The sequence below is a fragment of the Macrobrachium rosenbergii genome, chromosome 15 (genome assembly GCF_040412425.1).
Source record: "Macrobrachium rosenbergii isolate ZJJX-2024 chromosome 15, ASM4041242v1, whole genome shotgun sequence".
Lineage (NCBI taxonomy): Eukaryota > Metazoa > Arthropoda > Malacostraca > Decapoda > Palaemonidae > Macrobrachium > Macrobrachium rosenbergii.
The window spans coordinates 24,788,669-24,810,176 of NC_089755.1; the positions used below are offsets into that span (position 1 = coordinate 24,788,669).

The 21,508-nt window shown below is 35.2% G+C and overlaps 1 protein-coding gene across 6 annotated transcripts in view; it reads right to left on the minus strand.

The window, feature by feature from the left end:
• The window catches only part of LOC136846465 (cyclic nucleotide-gated channel alpha-3), a 995,562-nt gene that overhangs the window by 22,596 nt on the left and 951,458 nt on the right, over positions 1 to 21,508 (minus strand). For all 6 annotated transcript variants that reach the window (XM_067117263.1, XM_067117264.1, XM_067117265.1 and 3 more), the window contains 3 exons: positions 13,919 to 14,071; positions 5,110 to 5,247; positions 4,152 to 4,319 (listed from right to left, as the gene is read on the minus strand). In XM_067117263.1, coding sequence (XP_066973364.1) covers positions 4,152 to 4,319; positions 5,110 to 5,247; positions 13,919 to 14,071 — 459 coding nt within the window. The remainder of the gene's footprint in view (positions 1 to 4,151; positions 4,320 to 5,109; positions 5,248 to 13,918; positions 14,072 to 21,508) is intronic.

Consider the following 21,508-nt stretch of genomic DNA (forward strand, 5'->3'; position numbering starts at 1 on the left):
TATACCATATACGGACATACAGACATACACGTGGGGTATGTGAATATGCTATTATACATGGTGTATATACAAACAACGTGTTTATGAATACCTGTGACTCGCACATACGGTTATGAAGTTCACTCACACACACCACACACACATGACATAAAGAACACACGTATCTACAAATTATACGGATTTTCCAATACAGACATACACATTTCAGAAAAACATGCACACATTATGTATATATAGATAGACAAATAGAAGCAGCAGCAAGTAGTAGTAGTAGTAGTAGTAGTAGTAGTAGTAATGTCTAGAACCTACAACAAGAAGCACCTACTAAGAGAAATACAGAAAGGTGAAGTATGACACCTATACCTATTAGTGAACAAATATATCAATCTAACATTCTTTTCGACAGCGACATAGGATTGCATCTCTACTGACAACCACACGTACACCGATTATAAATCTTAAAAATCATAACGGATTAAAATATTCGACGACAAAATATTCACAAACTACAGTAGAAAAATAATGTTCTCTCACATCAGCCCTTATCAGCATTTGCTTCTTCCACGTACGGTGCCAGTCATTCAATTCTCCAACCATAATTCTCAATTCTCATCTCTGATCTATGCTGTCATTCGCATCCGTAACACCAGGTTAAAATTCTCGTCTATTGCTATGGCCTATAAACCTCATTGCAAACCTCGGATCATTCTAATTCTCCAGCCCGGTCTGTCGCCTCCACCTCCAAGCTTTCACACCCAGTCCTCTCTCTCACAAGACACAGGTCTCATAATTCACTTTTGGTCTATTGAGGAAACTAAAGTGACACCGAGACGTTTCTTTATCTTGCATGAAAACAGAACGAAAAATATTGAAAACCGAAACTGACTTTGCATTAGAAGACCCCAGTGACTTCTCAGGTGGGTATCTTGTGGCTAATTACTGCAGAAGTGACACTGAATTAATACACACACGTGAAGGGCTACAGAATGCTCACGTCTACATATGTATATCATTAATTCAATGAAGGATATTGTCATATGGAGGCTTTACATAAGGTTTTCGTGTTTATTAATACTCCGTCCTTTTAAAGATTTCCTTCATTATAATAATAATAATAATAATAATAATAATAATAATAATAATAATAATAATAATAATAATAATAATAATAATAATAATAATAATAATAATAATAATAATAATAATAATAATAGTAATTACTAAAAACTTAAGGTAATCAGCCCTTGTTCGTGACACTATTTTTTCACATAGCTTTCTATGTAGAAAAAAAAAATAATAATAATAATAGCAAAATGATCCATGAAGAACGCGCGGAGTGAAAGAATCCAGAATTTGGAAATCGCGAACGGTTGCATTAATAAAAGGGCAAAGGAAAAGGATGGCCACTGTCCTGTAAGGAAGGAAGGAAAGAATGGAAAAGAAAGACAGAAACCGGAAACGACAAGAATGGTTAGACTCGTTTCAATCATTTCACTTCATTAACTTTCAGCAACGGACCTCTTTTTTTTTTTTTTTTCTTTTAAACCTTTCTCTCTTCTTAAGGGCTTTTGGGTGTTTGTTTCATCGGCTTCTGGTTATAAACAAATCATAGATGAGAAATATTTTGATTATCCTCTGGGTCTGAGAATCTGACGCACGCCATAGAAAACCGCAATAATTTGAGCTATGAGTCATTAGCAAGACGATCATGTACCTTGATACAGTTCAGAGTAAAAAACATTTATGACTTTTATTTAGCCCTTATTCTGTAATTGGTAACATACTATATATACAGATATAATATATATATATATATATATACACATATAAATATATATATATATATATATATATATATATATATATATATATATATATATATATATATATATATATATATATATATATAGGACCTATTCAAACTGGATGGTATTTAATATTTTTATTCATATACATATATCTTGCACAATATATATAATATCAGTATATATACAATAAATATCTATATGTATATCTAACTATCTATCTATCTTATATACTATAATATAGCTCTTATATATGATATATATATATATCTTACCTTGGTCTTTATATGATATATGGTTATAGTTATATATTTCCGTGCGTATCTTGCGTTTTTTCTTCGTTTTCCAGAGAGAGAGAGAGTAGAGAGAGAGAGAGAGAGAGCATTTGTCTTCAAAGCCGTTTCCGGTGTTCCCTGCCATCGTGTTTTGGCTCTTTTAATTCTGAAGAATTCTCTACAACGACAATCTAGATGTTTTGTTGGTGTTAAGCAGAAAACTCATATTTTCCCAGTCTATTCTGTGATCATTTTCCAAACTGCCGACGTCTGATTATAATGCCTTATGTTCTGCAGAAGTTGTTTGACTCGCTCTTTACATGATTTGCCAGTTTCGCCAGAATACCCTTAATTCACAGTCTAGCCTTTTTTGCCATATTTTCCCCCTTAATCTCTTCCCCTCTACCGACCCTTTTGTTTCTACATGTCCTTCTTTTATTCCTAAAGGTGTTTTTGTCTACCGATCAATTTGGATTATTCGGTTCCCTTCCTGTTGATGGGTTACAAAATGCAAAGGGACATCAGAAGGCATTTGAGAATGGAACTGTAATTCGAATTTTCTTAAACAAACAAACAGCAATGTTCCTTTTCGATACCCTTTTATTTTTCATTGGGCATTCATATCAAAGCAAGGAAAAACTTTTTGGGGAGAGGGAAAGGATTGAAAATTTTCATTTGGTAGGAAAGAAATTAATTACAGTTTGGCATTTTATTCTATTGCACCCATCAACAGGAAGCTACAATAATTTCAAATTGATAGGCAGCTACAAAAACACCATTAGGAATAAAATAGGAGAAAACAAAGTCGGTAGAGGGGGAAGAGATTAGAGGGGTTTGGTATGGCAGCGTGTCTAGACTGAAGAAGCCTAACCAACAGGTACGAAACTTTTATAAATTCAAAGAGCGAGTCAAACAACATCTGCAGAACAAAGGCATTATAATCAGACGTCGGCAGTTGCCAAACACTGTTGGGAAAATGATCACAGAATAGACTGGGGAAAATATGAGTTTTCTGTACAGGAACACCAACAAAACATCTAACTGTATAAAACAAAATGAAAGAGAACGACACCCATAAGATGCGCCAACAACACGATGGCAGGGAATACCGAAACGGCTTTGAAGACAGCATATCTAGAAAAATCATATACTGAAACAACAGTAGCAAGGAAAACGAAGAAAAACGCAAGAGAACACACGCAAAACGGACAACTGGAACCAGGGATCAGAGAAAGACCAAGGTCAAGAGATCTCGGGTGGAGGTCACAGGAAGAGCTAGGCGATTATAGGATTTAAAAGGAGCCAGCACACAGATATAAATACTGCGGACATGCGTTTGTTCATTGTACGGATACTTGATAATGTGGACTGTTTGTCCAAGAATAATTGCTCTTTTGAATAAAAACTCCATTAAACACCATCCAGTTTGAATGAGGTCCTTTAGTAATTCTACCAATGCACAGAAAATTGTGTATGTGATAAAGTTAACATATAGCATATATATATATATATATATATATATATATATATATATATATATATATATATCAATGGTTTTCATATATATATATAATATACGTATATATACATAAATATCTATATGTCTATCTAACTAAATATCTTGGGATATATACTGTATATATATATATATATATATATATATATACACAAACATTTTATATATATATATACACACATATATATATATATATATATATATATAAATATATATATATATATATATATACATATATATAGAGAGAGAGAGAGCAGAAGAGAGAGAGAGAGAGAGAGAAGCATTTAATTGATCAAAATCTAAATTAAGCTCTAGATCTTTTCCTCTTTTAATTCTTTGAATGCTCTCCAACACGACAATATCCAAGAAGTTCTACAGAAAGACTTAATCGGCAGAGAGAGACTTTAGCGAAAACGATGATGGTCGTCTGTAGCCCTTCCAGCGTGCAGGTGAATCCGTCCTCTGGCTAAGGAGACGGTGTCAAGTTGAGACTAATCGGTCGGACCCCCAGTTCCAGAGGAGGACCAACAGAATAGGCTCTCAGGGACGACCCACCTTTCTCCAGTGGGGCCTTTTTGTACTTTTCGAGTCTCTTAGCTGCTATAGCCTCCAGGCGAACCCTGGCTGCTGGGTACTCCTTCAACACGTCCCACATGTCCTTCTTGGAGAGAACGAAGAGGTCGCTGTAGCCCACCGAGCGAACGGATGCCGTCCGTCGGTTCCCTGAAAGTCAGAAAGAAGCGTTACAAAATGCAAAGGGACATCAAGAAGGCATTTGAGAATGGAGGTTCTGAATAAAAACTGAAGAGCCTCGAACCAGAAATTCGTGAAAGTAAACAAACAACCAGCAACATTAAGCGATTCGATAATGCCTGATTTTCATTGGCCAATTCAATAAAGATCGACCGATTACCTTTATGCTCTGTTTATAGATATAAAGGAAAATTTTCAAATTCAAATAAAAAATTTGGCATTTTATTCCAGTGATGGAGAGCAGAATTAACAAGAGGCACACTCAATACGTAGACATCAAACACCATTGTACATAAAAAGCAGAAACAATAAGGAGGTAATGACTGAAAACAAACCTACACAAGAAGTAAATGAAATTACAGGCATAAGATGGTATACAAGTACATGAAAATACCCTAACCAACAGGTACTGAAATCTTTATATGAATGCTCAGTGGGCGACAGTCTTTACACCTCAAGAAAAAAATATATATTTATATATATATAATAATACATATATATATATATATATATATAATCTAAATATATATATACATACATACATAATGTATAAAACAAAATGAAAAGAAGACTTGACACTTGACCAAAAGACATCGAGGCTCACAATCTGATGGCGCTCACCTGCAGTTAACACAATGAAAAAGCAAATAAATACAGTAACTTGAAACACAAGCAAATGACGAGGAGAAAAAGGGCGAAGCCAAGAGAGACAGAATACCTCACCACAGGTACCGAGATCTCGGACTGGATGCTCACTCACCTGCAGTTCCCATATTGAGGATGGAAATTTCACCGAAGTAGGAGCCGGCCTTCAGAGTAGCCAGCATAGTCTTCCCATTGTCTGCAACCACATGAAGCTTCCCTCTGTTCACGATGTACATCTCCTTCCCAACCTCTCCTGCAAATTTACGTTCAAGTTTATAATCTGCTATACTTTCTAAGCTTATCACAGTCATGGCTTAATTTGGTGATGGTGGCTCTTCTTTATTAACACGGAAAACCGCGACTGATGGTTATCATATTTATACATATACATATACACACATATATATTTACTATATTATATATATATATATATATATATATATATATATATATATATATATATATATATATAGTAAATATATCACCTGGTTTTCATTTAGAGAATGTGAGTGTAGTACCACTATTCCCGTTCTCGACAAATATTTTGGGATGAGATTACTGGTCAACAGAAATATAATGGAACACAAACAGACACAAACTAGACACACACACACACACACACACACACACACACACACATTATATAAATATATATATATATATATATATATATATATATATATATATATATACCTATATATATATATATATGTAAAATCTACCCTCGTTGACCACTGCTGTGGTTTCGTTTTACTGCATAGTTAGCCGACTCACAATTTTGGTCGGGCCACAGTCAAGGTAGTTGGGGGAATGAGTCAACCAATCTCATCCAAGAACAATTGCCGAGAGTCGGGAGTGTTGCACCTTGTGGATAAAATCTGCTCTAAAAACAAGTGCGTTGAAAAATTTACACATCTATCATTCACAACATGTATGTATTTGATGGTATATCCTATTTCAAAAAATGCACCGTTATATATATATATATATATATATATATATATATATATATATATTTATATATGCTTTTAAATTAAACTAACGCATCTGTGTTATTATTATCACAACACTTTTTACATATGAAAAGGAAAAGGTATAATTAGCACTAGAATTAAATTACGTTATTACACCAACGCCGGTCAGTCATCAAACTCAATCAATATCTTCTTTATCTCTTTCCAAATCCCACACATTTATCACGGTAATGGCCTTGCCTACTTCTAATCATGTTCTGAATTACATTTTCTTTTCGTTTAACCTACACACACACACACACACACACACACACACGCACACACACACAAACTCTCTCTCTCTCTCTATCAGACGCCAACCACTTATCAGTTTACCGTCCACATATGCATAATGAAAATTCGACAAATGATAAGCTGATATCTGCAAAATATGAATGTTGCAATGATGAAAAAATGTTTAGAGATCACCATCATTTCCTACGTAATTAGTAATTTCAATTCGGAATAATATCCTGGCCAAAACATGGCTCCAGTGTTAGGTTTGCAGTAATTTTCATACAAATTGCGCCAGCCCCTACTACTACTGTTACCACTGATACCACAATAATAATAATAATAATAATAATAATAATAATAATAATAATAATAATAATAAATGCTTTAAAACCAATGACAAAAAGTGAACAATACTTCCATTAGTAATAATAATAAATATTACTAATAATAATGAATGTCAGTTAATAAAACAAGAATCTAAATTTACTATAACCTAATTTCACAATTATCAAGAAGATACGACAATCTGATGTCAAGTCTACGCCACCCGCAATAGGTACTGCAGTTATTTTAATTTTCAATGATCGACAAGGCAATGATGGGATGGTAATTAAAATCTCCTAAAATGGTAATCACAATCATGGAGGTTATAAAACCAACGAATGGATTTCAACTAGTCTCTTAATGGATTACGTAGTCACACACATAACACATTATGAGTAACTGAGAAGAGAGAGAGAGAGAGAGAGAATTTACTTCTTCATGTCAACGCTATTTTATTTTTATTACATTCACTGAATAACATCACTAGTATTATAAACGAATGTTTACATTTATCTAAAACCATACCACATTCGACACTAGTTAGATATGATCTCAGTTGTCAAGACTTAACCTATATGGCATAATCAGTTCCCGGCCAAATTCTCAGATTTCAACTGAATTATTCTTGTATGGAATAATCTGTTCCTGGCCAAATTCTCTGATTTCAACTGAATTATTCTTGGAAACTTGAAAAGGAAAACAAAGCTTTGTATTGAACAATCACTCGAAATGGAATAAAAAAAACCTATGATTATATTTGCATACACGAATCCGGTTAAGTACAGAATGCAACTACAGTGTCAGTATGGTAAAATAACAAATGTTATCAGTGTTTACATATAGACAGCACTCAGAGGGAGCATACCTTCACCAACGACCCAATTACACACACACACACACACCTAGATGCACACCAGTATAAGGTCAAATCTCAAAACAAACCACACACACATACACGCACAAACACAAACACCTGGATGCACACCAGCATTAGGTCAAATCTCAAACACACACACACGCACACACACGCACAAGCACACACACCTGGATGCACACCAGTAAAACGTCAAATCTCCAAACAAGCAGCAAACAGCTATAGGAGTGGGTTTCGTTGACGGAAGTAGCAAACCTGTCAAATTTTTGGTCGAGTAATGAAAATCAAATCCTAAATTTGAGAGCATTATTTTCATGATGCCTCATAAAATCAAAAGGTCAGAAGATGTGGGGATGTCTTTGCACCGCCCCAAAGTCTGTTTCCGAGGTGCTAACCCACCTCTCCCCAAATTCAGGGAACTGTTGACTGCTGAAACAACGTAAGACCAAGTTTGATGGTTTGATCATTTTCAGAAATGCACCGTTTTATGGTCACTGCTAACAGTGTGCCTTGCTCAAAGCACCGTTATAACGCTAACCGTTTCGTTTGCTTGTTTAAAAAAAAATAATAATATTTAAAAGACTGAATTATATACAATATAGCTGAAGGGGTTACACTAAAGTGACTGCAACAGAGGTAAGCTACTTGGATTGCCAAAAATGCATGACTTCATTGATTTATGAATAACAACTATACTGATTGTGCGTGATAATATGACACGTCGGTCACTGTATAAAAATATAAAAAAATTATACCTTTGTATTTTTCTTAAATATTATTGGGTTAAAAAATTACGATCTTTTACTGGTGGCCACTACCTCGCTTAACGGAAACTCTGGTCCTACGTCACTCTAACAAAGATACCATGGAGGACTTATTTATATTTTTATCATTGTGTAGCAATATATTGCACATTATTTTCACAAAAGTATCAATTTAAATTTACCTGACATTTGTAAGAATCATTCAAGTTTACTTTTGTTATCAATTTCGTTCAACTTGTGAAATCATTCATCATGGCATGTGGCATTGCACCAATTAGTCATTTGCATTCACTGTTTTCTGAGAGAGAGAGAGAGAGACAAGTGGAGAGAGAGACAGAGAGAAAGAGAGAGAGAGAGATTTGGATGTATATAGTGTACATTCAAAAATACAGATGTTATTCAACAAGATGGTGATACTGAACTCACACGAGCTGTTCCTTACAAAGCAACCCACGAAGAGTTTTCGAAAACGAGTGTCTAGTCACACCACCCAAATCAACATTTGCTTTTTGCTAACAATAAAGGCCAAAAAGATGGGCAATCTACGTTCAAACTATGTCGATGGATCTCAAAAAAGACAGTTTTCACTAAATTTAAAATAGAAACACGAATGGTTTCCGAAACGTATATTCAAGAGAGCTATCAAGAGTACGTTGTTATACATGCAGACAATTGTAATATACACACCTGTAACAGTGAATAAAATTAATACAATCACTCTTCTCTGGCTTCATTGACGACTTCAAATTACAAATATAAAAATCCTTAAACATAAAGATAAGAAAGCAGATAACACATTATGGTAACTGGAAGAGGTCTGTAGAACATAAGGGCGATTGCAAGACTAAAATGTAGTTACATTTACGAATGCTGAAAAAGATATCATTTAATTACTACTATAACTTAATCTAATATAAATCCTATAGTTTTATGGACCAAACAATACACATTGCTAAGTAGTACTCAGGACTATCAATATTAAATATGATGACAAACTTCCAATTCCAGGAAAATTCTAAACACATTTTAAAATAAGATCAAATCCTTAAGAATAATCTCAAAGAGCAAGATCTGACAAAATGAGTCACCGAGTGAGATCCGGCGTCCCGAAGCCCTTGACCTTTGACGATCTTGGAACAACGATTAGAGAAACGTAAAATCGGATCCCAAGGGGCGGGACTGGATAAGGGATTAGGATCAGGTGATTGGCGTTCTCAATAATGATCCTCATTAACTTATCTCGGACATTAAGGTTTAATCTACTTTTAATTCCGCTTAATAGCCTGTTATTCAGCTCGCGTTTGTGAGAAGTTGGATTCATTGTTTTATTTTGGTTCTTTCCAGAAAGTCTTGATGGTTTGACTAATTGTTTTTCGAACAACTGTTTTTTAATTGTTTTCACATTACGCGCACACAAACGCTCACACACACACAAAACATATATATGTGTATATATGTATATATATACACATATACATATTATATATACATATAAATATATATTTATATATTTAAGTAAATAAGACGTAGCTGATGCTGTGAAAGGTATCTGTAGTTTCAGCAGTTAAAGTGACTGTGGCCACTGTGTTGTTCCTCTGTAGCCACCCTCTTTAGTAGGAAATGACACACAAACATTATATATTTAAATCTATATCTACATACATATATATATATATATATATACACACACAGATGCATACATACATACTTACATATATATATGTATGTGCACACACATACATACATATACAGTATACTGTATGTGTGTGCGTGTTATTTCCTACTAAAGAGGGCGGCTACAGAGAAAAAACATAATGGCCAAAGTCACTTTAACTGCTGAAACTTTATAGACATTTCACAGCATCAGCTACATCTTAAAACTACACCGCAAGCTCACGTGCCTGTAACGAATCTAATTCAACCCTTACAGTCATTCACTCTATCCTGCATACGTTGATTCTTTTTCTTTTTTTATTTCAAGTACCTTCCATTCGAATACCTCCTTCACAGCATCTAAGCAGTGAATTGCATGTCTTCCTCTCCTCACTCCTAACTGTTTCGAATTGGATACTTTTTTTTATTTAACCTTTCGCTCTCTTTACTTTCCCCCCATGACTATAACACTCCTTTCACTTACTCTCTACTTTTGCCACTTCCTCTATGTAACTTTTTATTTCTCAACCTTTTAATCAAGGTCATGTTTTACATACTACATAAAGTGCTCATTTCAGTAGTCTCGTTAAGTGATCCTTACAATGCTTTTACCTTTAGGCAGTGGAACGACCGTTGCTCTCACCAATTTTTTCAGAATCTTTCCCTCATCCAAATCACCTCACAAACCTCTAAGATCACATAGTTGCTGATCAAAGAGGAGCAGCCACGTCCAGGACTCCACAACTTCACATTTAAGCCACACATCAACAAAATCCTCATCAACCGCGTGTCCGCCCCCTAAATATACTGCACTTCAACCTCGTCTGGACACTCATGCTTCTAGATAATAATTCTAACCCTACTGCCTTCCGTCAATTCATCACGTTTATGGTCATTCTACACTCCTTTCATCTAAGAATTCTAAAATATTTCAGGTTTTTACCTGAAAATCTTCCCATGGAATTAGTGCCGGGCCAAATCACCTCAAAAGCCTTGAACACATATTTTCGCCTACGCTTATACTAGCATCTTTGTCATATCTCTGTGCTCCTCACATCACTCTAACTCTCCTGACGGAGCTTATACTAGCATCTTTGTCACATCTCTGTGTTTCTCACATCATTCTAACTCTCCTGACGGAGCTTATAACAGAATCTTTGTCACATCTCTGTGTTTCTCACATCACTCTAACTCTCCTGACGGAGCTTATACTAGCTTCTTTGTCACATCTCTGTGCTCCTCACATCACTCTAACTCTCCTGACGGAGACACTTCAGCTTATTTACTTAAATAAAATGATAAATACTTAAGTCTTCACAAATCCCTAGTATGAAGCTTTTCATAATCCATTTACCCCGTGATTCATCCCTTCTCTCATTCGATCTGTTAAAGCTACTCCCAAATTTCGGAGAGACGAACAGGTCCATTCGAACTTCATCGATAAAGCCTTGGTCATGAGATCCCTGGTTTTCCATCTACTTTGTAACAATCTTTTGACTAATTTTTGCGCTTTCAATTTTCTTAAAAAACCCCTAACTCTTTCCACACTCAGTCATTTTTCTTCGCTATCGACGATGAACACTCCAAAAATAAAAAAAATCTCCTTTCTAATCACTTTAGCGTCTTTTCTCCCTAATTTCGACTTATTTTGACCATTAATTATAACCAGTTTTACACAACACCAGTTATCTCCCGCCCATACATTTCAGTATATTATCTACTCATAAAAACTTCTAATCGCTATAAGTTCACCATTCCCAAAACATAATCTCAGTAGTCATAGCATTGTGTTTTTCTTGGCATACGTATTCATACTTTTCCCGTGCCTTCAAGCTTCTCAGACAGTTTCTTCATGACGATCATGTGAAGTACATAGTAAGCACCAGCACTGTTTTACACACACAAGCACACGCACACACATACATAACATATATACATATATATAATATATATTTATATTATATACATACATATTATATATATATATACTATATATGTATATATATATATATATATATATATATATATATATATATATATATATATATATATATATATATATATATATATATATATATATAAACACAAGAATATACAATCCTTCAAGGATATTAGATTAAGAGGTTCACACAAACCTAACGAGATAAACCCTGGTCGTCACACGAGAGCCAGGACCTCATTTGACGAGGGATAAGTTTTCTTAAGAAACCAGGAGAGGCGTTTAATTAACTGCAGAAACTCTACGGTAAGTTGGAGGCGAGTCTATAGTCATCCTACAGACTTCGGTGGAATTCAGGTAACTCAGAAGTACAGCTGTAATTTCTTTGTGATGAATTAGGGGTCTGGTAATGAAATGGGCACACCGTTTGGCCTAATCTTTTTACATTCACACAGTATAAGTATGGCTGTATTCATTATCTTTTAATTACTTTTATTTAACCTATTAACACTATTATGAAAGAATCTGCCCTTGTTAATTATCGATACTAGCACCAATGAAGTTATACTGTACATCACTATCATTTATTTCTTAAAGCTATTAAAATTCTTCATGCTAATGTTTGGTAATTATTATTATTATTATTATTATTATTATTATTATTATTATTATTATTATTATTATTATTATTATTATTATTATTATTATTTTGATACACTGATAATTTTTTGTAAGTTTATCTGGATTTATCCACAAGATCAGGTTTAGATGGTAAATTCTCGAACCAGATAGACTGGATAACTCCTGCAGATCGCGACTTTTCTGTTTCACTCTCGTCAAAAAACCATTTACCCGGAATGCTTCAAATTACCAGTTCCCTGAATAACTCATAAAGCTCAGTGGTTACCTTGGTAACCCCGCAAACCACGTTTAGTACGGAACTCTCTAGGTCAACATTTATATAGTTAACTCTTATAACTCAATAGTCTTGATCAATCCTAGTTATAACATTGTTCTGTTTACACACGTTGAGAGAGAGAGAGAGAGAGAGAGAGAGAGAGAGAGAGAGAGAGATGAGAGTAAAATACAATTCTATCCCAACAGGTCGGTAAAATCCTTATGTTCCGTGCTAAGAAAAATTCCATTCAAACAAAAGGCACCCCACAAGTATACTGACAATAAAAAGAAAAAAAGAAAAGAAGGCAAAAGCAGAACAGGATGAGATGAAAGGGAAAAAAAAAAAAGAGTCAATTTGAAGAAAAGGAAATGGAAATTCAGCTGGGAAGATACAAAAAGACGAGAGCAAAATCAATGACAATTTTACTTTCTGGGCTATGGAAAACTGTTATTATTATTATTATTATTATTATTATTATTATTATTATTATTATTATTATTATTTAATATTGTTCAGACAAATAAACAGTTGGTAATAGTTATCAACACTTAAATCCTACAGTTTGTAATACACAAATGGCAATGCTAAGACTCGAGGACACTTATTCAGTAAAAAGTTCTCTATTTGTCAGTTGCTCCAGTACATGTACGTGTCCAGAAACAGCTGTTAAACCCATCTGCCCCTTTTTCTAGATTTTCACTCTACTGCTGAAAATTCTATCATTCTTTTGTTTTCCCTGAAATTCTAATAAATAGTCAGCCCTCCTCTCTCTCTCTCTCTCTCTCTCTCTCTCTCTCTCTCTGCGCTTTCCCCTCATCCGCTATTTGCTCCTGAAGTTACCCATCTTCTTCTTGTTAACGTTTCTACCTGTCCTCCTCCTCCAATTTTCTCTCCTACCCGACACAGCTCATCGAAAATCGAGAGGAAGTCTCGAGAATGGGGAAAGAATATGGAATTCTTATGAATAACCTGGACACGGAAGGGGGTTAAGAATAAGGAATTCTTGCGAGTACTCTGTGAATGAAAGGTTAATCAATGGTGAATTCTTAGGAATAGTGCAGAGAAGAAAGGGGAAATATGAATTTCTCAGAGGAAAGCCTAGAAACTTCTCCGGGGGTAATCTGGTGAGGAATGGGAGAGAGAATAGGGAAATCTTAGCAGTATTCCGAGGAGGAAGGAGAAAGAATAGGGAGACACTGTATCTTGACACATGCTTCCTTACCTTTCCTGCAGATGTAATCCCCTGGAGAGAAGAGAACAGGCCGCAAATGAAGCACCAGTTCGCACAGAAATCCAGCTTCCGTGTTCTGGAAGATCTCCACGCGTTTCAGGGTGTCCAGATGAACGTGAATCGCCATCTCTGCTTTTAGTTTATCTGAAAAGGAAGAAGGAAAAACGAGGGCCATTAGTAAATTTCTGTTACCTTCCTCGAAGGGGCAGAGTAGGCTTAAGAGCTATAAAAACACTCCTCTGTTTAGACTCTAGTCAAGGTGTAGGAAGTTGAAACTCGCTTCTATATAGTGAAGTATACAAAAACTTGCCTCTGTATATGTAGGGATATAGCATCTCGCCTCTGAATAGTGCAAGCTATAAAAATTCACATCCGCATAGTGCAGGGTATAACAACTCACTTGAGCAGGTGCAGAATATAAAAAGTTACTTCGGTATAGCGGAGGATACTTCCGTATAGGACAACAGTTCAAGCTATAAATCCCTGCTTCTGTACTGGATTAGAGACCAAGATATTAAAGATCATTTTCGATTAGGTTCAAGGAGCACACACATAAACAGGCTTCTGTATAGGATCAGTGTCCAGGATATGAAAACTTGTTTTTGTATAGGATCAAAAGGGTCTAGACAGAAACTCGCCTCTGAATCATATGAAGATACAGCATGTGGAAACCACTTTGCATACAGGTTAAAAGTGCAGGATATAAGATCTCCCTTTAATGGGTGGAAAAGTACAATGAAGATGCAGTCCTTCGTCACTCCTTTACTTTGGATGAAGGTGCAGAGACGAGCAGCATCTCCTAATATCGACGGTGTAGACGCCATATTATTTAGGAACTGAAAGTGTAGGAATTAATGAGGTTTATAAAACCTAACCTCACTAAATGTGGCTGAAGATGTACGATTCCGAAAACTTCTATTATGACTCAAGATGTAGGATTTAAGAACCTAATCGAATTTGGCTTACGACGTAGGATTTTGGAGTCTTCCAATGCAAACGTACAATTCAATCGTCTCTCAAAATGTGTTCGAACTTGTAGCAATTCTTAAACTTTCTTAACATGGCTAAAGATCAACGCAAAAGCGGCGGATATACGACCTGACACTTGAAGTTATCGATAAAACTCGAAAAATTCCAGTAAACAGCCTGCAGTTGTTGATAACCGAATTCCTAGGCCACAATGATTTCCGACAGTCATCCAGCGGATGTTGATCTCGGAACTGTACAAGTTGAACGAATCCCACCGGAAGGAAGCAAGGACCCCGAACCCTCTCTCGCCTCATTAATCCTGCCAAAGCGTCCTCCCTTCTTCCGGACGTAATGGACTCCGCTTCCTCTTGTTTCCGTTACAAATAAAATAAAAAAGCTATGGAGGTTCTGGCCATTGCAATCCTGTGGTGATTCAATATCTTTTTTATTCAAATCTTATTTCTTTCTAAAAGTTGTCATTGTTACACTTATCAATTTCTCTATCAAATGTCAGTGATTCGAAAACCATTTTCGATAAAAAGAAATAATGCATTTTATCGTTTATATAAACATCCAAGTAAACCATGAAAACAACCGGCCCTTACATTCCAGCTGTCGATAACTGGAAAATAAAAATAAAAAAATAAAAACAATAACTCCGTTAACAAAGCAGATATGAGGAATTATTGATCCTCTAAACAAAATGAATACGAGAAAAATAGGGAAGATGCAAAGAGCTACTATCATTTTTCTTACGTCAAAATGAAATTGTAAAATATATCAGGCTTTCAAAGTCACACCTAAATCGCATTTCAAAATAATTGGAACTCAAAAGTGACACCAGAATGATGTAAAACTATCACGCGACAAATCCAAGTTACGGGATGCGAATAAAACCTGCAACCGAAACGTTGCAATATTTTTGGGTAACAAACTTAAGCGATGCAATTAATAAAGATCACACATCGACACTCTTTTCACGGGATTGCAAGTCAGATATCTGACTGCCTCTTCTGTATACATAAAACGCATGGAGACTGGATATTTTAGAACGGCGTGAACAAATTTCTTTCAGCGATGATATGCCGCGTTTCGAACTTCATAAAGATGTTTTGCACTGACCTGACAAAGTTCTGAATAGCCGAGTTCTTAAGGTAACTTCATCTTAGCAGTTTCAGTTTTCTTTCATTGTAATTCGATACACCAATTCCTAATTTTCATTATTCCATGGCTTCAGCCTACTAAAACTATTGCATATTTGCATTTAAGAATTATATTCCTAATATTTTATTACTATAAACTTTCCACAGGAACTCTGTAATAATGGAAACCAAGTAAAACGGTATTTATATAACAGCAACCGAGACGAAAAAACACTGCTCATCTGTTTAAATCATTTTCGACTGGCTCACTCCGACGGCTTCTGGGGTCTCGTTGTAACCAGCTGCAGCTCATTTCAATATTTGATCTTTTTTCTGACAGCTTTCAATATCTGATTTCACTTGAAAATAAACAGGAATACTCTAATCTTATGCCTCGTCACCTGGGAGCTAGAAATTACACAGACTTACCAGAAAAAAAATATTACATGCAAAATTGAATAAAAGAACACCAAGTTAAAAAATGTTCTAATTATGATTGTGTTGGTTTTAGCCTTGACAAGGTTTTTTTTTTTTTTTTTAGAAATATTACAGGCAAAGCATATGCATTATACAGTATATGTACTAGTGATTCAATACATGCAGCTACAACATAATGATAATATAAGTACATAATGTACATTACGTGTTAAGTTCAAGGCTTTCTGACTGTAAATAAGTGTGGGTAACACGAAGGTGTAGGTAAAAATAAGTAAATGAAAACAATTACTAGTGGTAAATGATAATTTTAAAGATATACGGATAACGAATATATACCGTTAAAAATTGCGCTTAGCTGCGCAACAGCTGACACAAAAGCAAAAATACTACTTACTGAAAGGAAATTTATCAAAGTTTTGCACGGCGCAAGAGAACATATACCTACATTACTTTATTTTAAGCGAATATTCTTTCACAAGCAGTTCAAAGAAATATTTTCATTGGATAATGTCAATCGTCATTTTTACTTTTTATTTTTAGCATTTGTCTTTTAGAATGAACTGTCACAATGTAAAGTAATCCAAGTTTCGAAAACAAAAAAATGAGTATCCTAGCATGAAAAGTAATATTATAGAAACCCATCAATAAATATAAAGTTAGGCAAGTTTTTATACAGAATCTTATTTCAAAAGGGCAATAGCCGGCATAAAAGAAATTTAGCTTTATATAACTGGAAAGGAAAGGAAAGTTTAATTCGGATATAGAGATTCATGTGTCTTACAATTTAGGCGAATATCTTCTGACAACAGATATACAAATTTTTGTTTGGCAAGTATCAAATAACTATTTTTATCTTTAATTTTCGTTATTTAACTTTTTTCAACTCTTTTCGGTAAATTGCAACTATTTACCTTTAAAATATGATAAAAATGTGCAACTCAGCGCATATATGCATACACACACACATATATATATATATATATATATATATATATATATATATATATATATATATATATATATATATATAAATATATATATATATATATATATATATATATATATATATATATATATATATATATATATATATATATATATGAGATATATAAATATTTTATATATATTAAAACAGAATTCATCAAAATATTTTCAGTTAAAACAGAATTCATCTCAAAACTCGTATAAGGAGCCCATAAAAACGCCAAAATGTAGAATGTAAAGGCTATATTTCACAGACCAAACTGTCTCTCTCCTCAGGCAAATAGTGGATGAGAAAAAGTTACATAAAAGCGGTATTTATACCAGAAGGTCTATAGGTCAGCCATTACGTCACTCCAGTTGACAATTTCTTTTTAATCTTCTTAATCGCTGGTTGGAGGAAGATTTTATCTATAAAATATCTGAACCCCAAGCTCCTGTCGAGAGATTCATTGCATTTCTTTGTTTAATCAAGGATGATTCCACCATCTGGCTTTTGAACCGACAAGTGATGGTATAAATTATACGAGAAAAATTCCAGATTATTCCGTGATTATGGTTATTTATATGGTTAAAAATCGCTGAGCTCTGTTGTCCGTACCTAACTAAATGTTTATGCTGTATTAATTTCTGGGGGAGTGATTTGCCTGTAAAACTGATTTAAGATTGGTCAAAATCAAGACAAGGGGTTTCGTAAACTCCAAAGACACAGGAGTTTACGAAATCCCTTGCCTCAGTTGTGACCAATCTTATATTGGTTTTATAGGCAAATCACTCCCCCAGAGATTAATACAGCATAAACGTTCAATTAGGTACGGACAACAGAGCTCAGCTATTTTTAACCACATAAATAACCATAATCACAAAATAATCTGGAATATGTCTTATATAATTTATAACAGCACTTGTCGGTTCAAAAGCCATACGGTGGAATCAGCCTTGATTAAACAAAGAAATACGATGAACTTTGGAAGAGGTGCCTGGGATTCAGATATTATAGATAAAATCTTCCTCCAACCAGCGATTAAGAAGATTAAAGAGAAAATGTCAACTGGAGTGAAGTAAAGGCTGACCTATAGACCTTCTGGTATAAATACTGCTTTTATGTAACTTTTTCTCATTCACTTTTTGCCTGAGGAGAGAGATAGTTTGGTCTCTAAAATACAGCCTTTACTTTATACATTTTTGTTTTTTGGGCGTTTTTATATATATATATATATATATCTGATATATATATATATATATATATATATATATATATAATATATAAATATTATCTAAAATTTCTGTTCGCCTCTCTCTTCCTTGCTTTAATCGAACACAAGAAATTATCTTTGTTAAAGTAAGAGGGCGTATGATGTAGGAAGAAGCAAGCAGGCAGGAGTTGTTTTGAACAGATCCCAACCGTCAAAGGGGTAAGAATTTTAGTTCAGAGGGATATAAGAAGGGATAGGTTTTGCTAGCACAGACCTTAGATAGACTGTACCTTAAGCTGACTTTTCTGTGACCTTTGTACTGGTGAGTCTTTTGTCCCTTCAGGTCAGAACCTGGGCAAGAGGAGTTCGAAAACAGCTGCAACCCGAGACAACTGGCATCTACAGACTCTGAGCTGAGACCTCGACGAGGCAAGATGCATCTTGGCCGGTCCACTAACCTGCCTTTGTCTCTCTGTCCCTCTCTGAACGCGAGGGAGAAAATTGTTACTCCAAACGGACCAAGGAAACTAATACATCTGATCATTGTATTATCTCCCCCAGAGGTAAGTCTGATTGTGACAAATTACTCCCAGCTCTCCTTCCCTTCAACTGCATTTTTGTTGTCACTGACTAAGTGTAAAACATATCCAATTTATGAAATTATCTAAGGTACAATTATTGTTGTCACATAATTTATCCTCCATGGTGTTAAACGTGTTATTTTTGAACTAAGAATCAACTTCTTGTGATTAGTAATGACAAGTGAGAGTTTCTGTAATACAAGATGATTATCTGGATACGTCTTTTTCCAGAATTAAGTACGCTTTGGGGCTGTGCAACATCCTCTTTCTGGGAGAAGAATCTGCATCATTAGTGTCAAAAAGCTTTAATTCGACCTTGCAGTAAATTCCTGATACAGCATCTCAAAAGCCAAACTCTGCTGTGTTCATTCTATGTAGCACTGAAGTGTGTCCTAAGTTGGACCATTATTCTGAGCTGCTGTTAGCTCCTGTAAATAATCCATTCACTTTATTTAATTTCCTTGTTTTGCTGAAACTAGTGTTCCAGAAAGTTTGCTGAATTCATTCCTGTGGTTATGAATAAACCTCTATTCTTTGTTAACGAGTGTTAACCGGTGACCTGAACTATTCACTATCTGTCCTTTAGAGGTAAGTTTATCTTTAATTGACAGAATTACGTGGGTCTTAGGTAAAGCAAGGCAATATAAATCAAAGTAAATAATAATTAAACTCATTAGCTGAAGGACCCACATAACACTGGCAATACCTTGCTACGATCTCTTTAATTATTAATTAGCTTTTGCTAGCTATCCCACAGAGATATAAAGAACTTGGAAAATTAAATACGAATTAATTCAAAGATAAAAGTCAGATCATACTAATTTTATGCAATATTCTCCCAAGAAAAGAAGGACACAGGCCAAGTAAGTAAAATTAATATCATTGATATATAAAGAAGATAGAGTAGGTAGGAAAATGTGCAGTAAATGAATGTGTTTACAGTTTACTAATGAAAAATTCAGAAACTGCATAAGTCAAAAAGATACCGAGTCAGGGCCGCATTACACTCAAGGTCGCAGTGAGTTACCGAGTCAAGATTTAATATTTTGCTATTTGCCTGGCCAATGAATAATGCACAATATTAAATTTTTGAACTAGATAGCTATTGCATGACTAATTGGGAGGGCGTGTGCCTAGTGTTTCTCTCATAAGACAGAATGGACAATTTACAAGTCCCTAGGCCATTATCACAAAGCAACAAGTGGAAACCCTAGAGAGAAGGCCACCAATTGAGCATCATAAAGAGAATTGCTTTCCTTCGTGCAAAATTATTAAATTTCTTTTCCATTAATATCGTAAATAACTGTATCAGTGTTTAATTTCATAATTTGCCTTTTACATTAACGTAAATCAGGCCAGTAAAAATGTCACGTGTCCATTCCTTTGTATCGTGAAGGGCCCTGCAGTGAGCATGGCGACAAAGAGTAGGAATTAATTACGGCGTCGAGAAAGAAAAAAAAGAGAGAAAATCATAACAAATTCGTTTTCTGTCTTTACAACGTAAAGTAACTCGCATTTGTGGTATTTTAAGTTAAAACTTGCATTACCACATAAGCCTCATTTGTTTGGAAGAGGAATTCAAGTGTTTTGTTCTATTGTATTGTAATAACATAGTGAAGAAAGGTGGGAAATTTGTATTCCTCCACCAATCGGCGACCCCCACCAACTCGCTCCTAGTAGAACCATTGTTTGTTTGCCATCAGCTGTATATGGTCATGTGATTTGTCCGCCATTTTGAAGGGGTTGCCCGCGACCCTGTAGCCACCATCTTAACTCATTGGTGTTGGTAAACAAGAAGGTGCTGTTGTTATTCTGTGTGTTGTCACCTGCAGATAACTCTCTCAGTCAAGACAGCAGTTCTGAGGTCTTGCTAAGGAAGTCGGCTGGTCCTGGACTGAATGGGCCCGTCACAAGACCCAGTCTGGTACATGCTGGTTCGACTCCCTGTCGTGCACTACATTTGAGGATCTATTCAATCGGACCATGCTGGAGGATCTTTTCCAATGTGTTCCTGGGCCCCTTGCCGTGTATCTCAATGACAAGCAGCCCACAACACTTATGTAAGCCTGCCATATGGCTGATTCAAATGAAACCTACAACCAGTCCCACAGCACATCTCAAAAGCACATAGTGCCACCTGGTACCCCTCAGGCTTGACTCGCCCGAAGAAGGACTACCTAGCAAGCTTACATGAACCCACTGTAAGAAGTTGGGGCACACTGAATCTGATTGCTGCTACAAGTTGGGCACCAATAAGCTGCCTTCTACCAACAA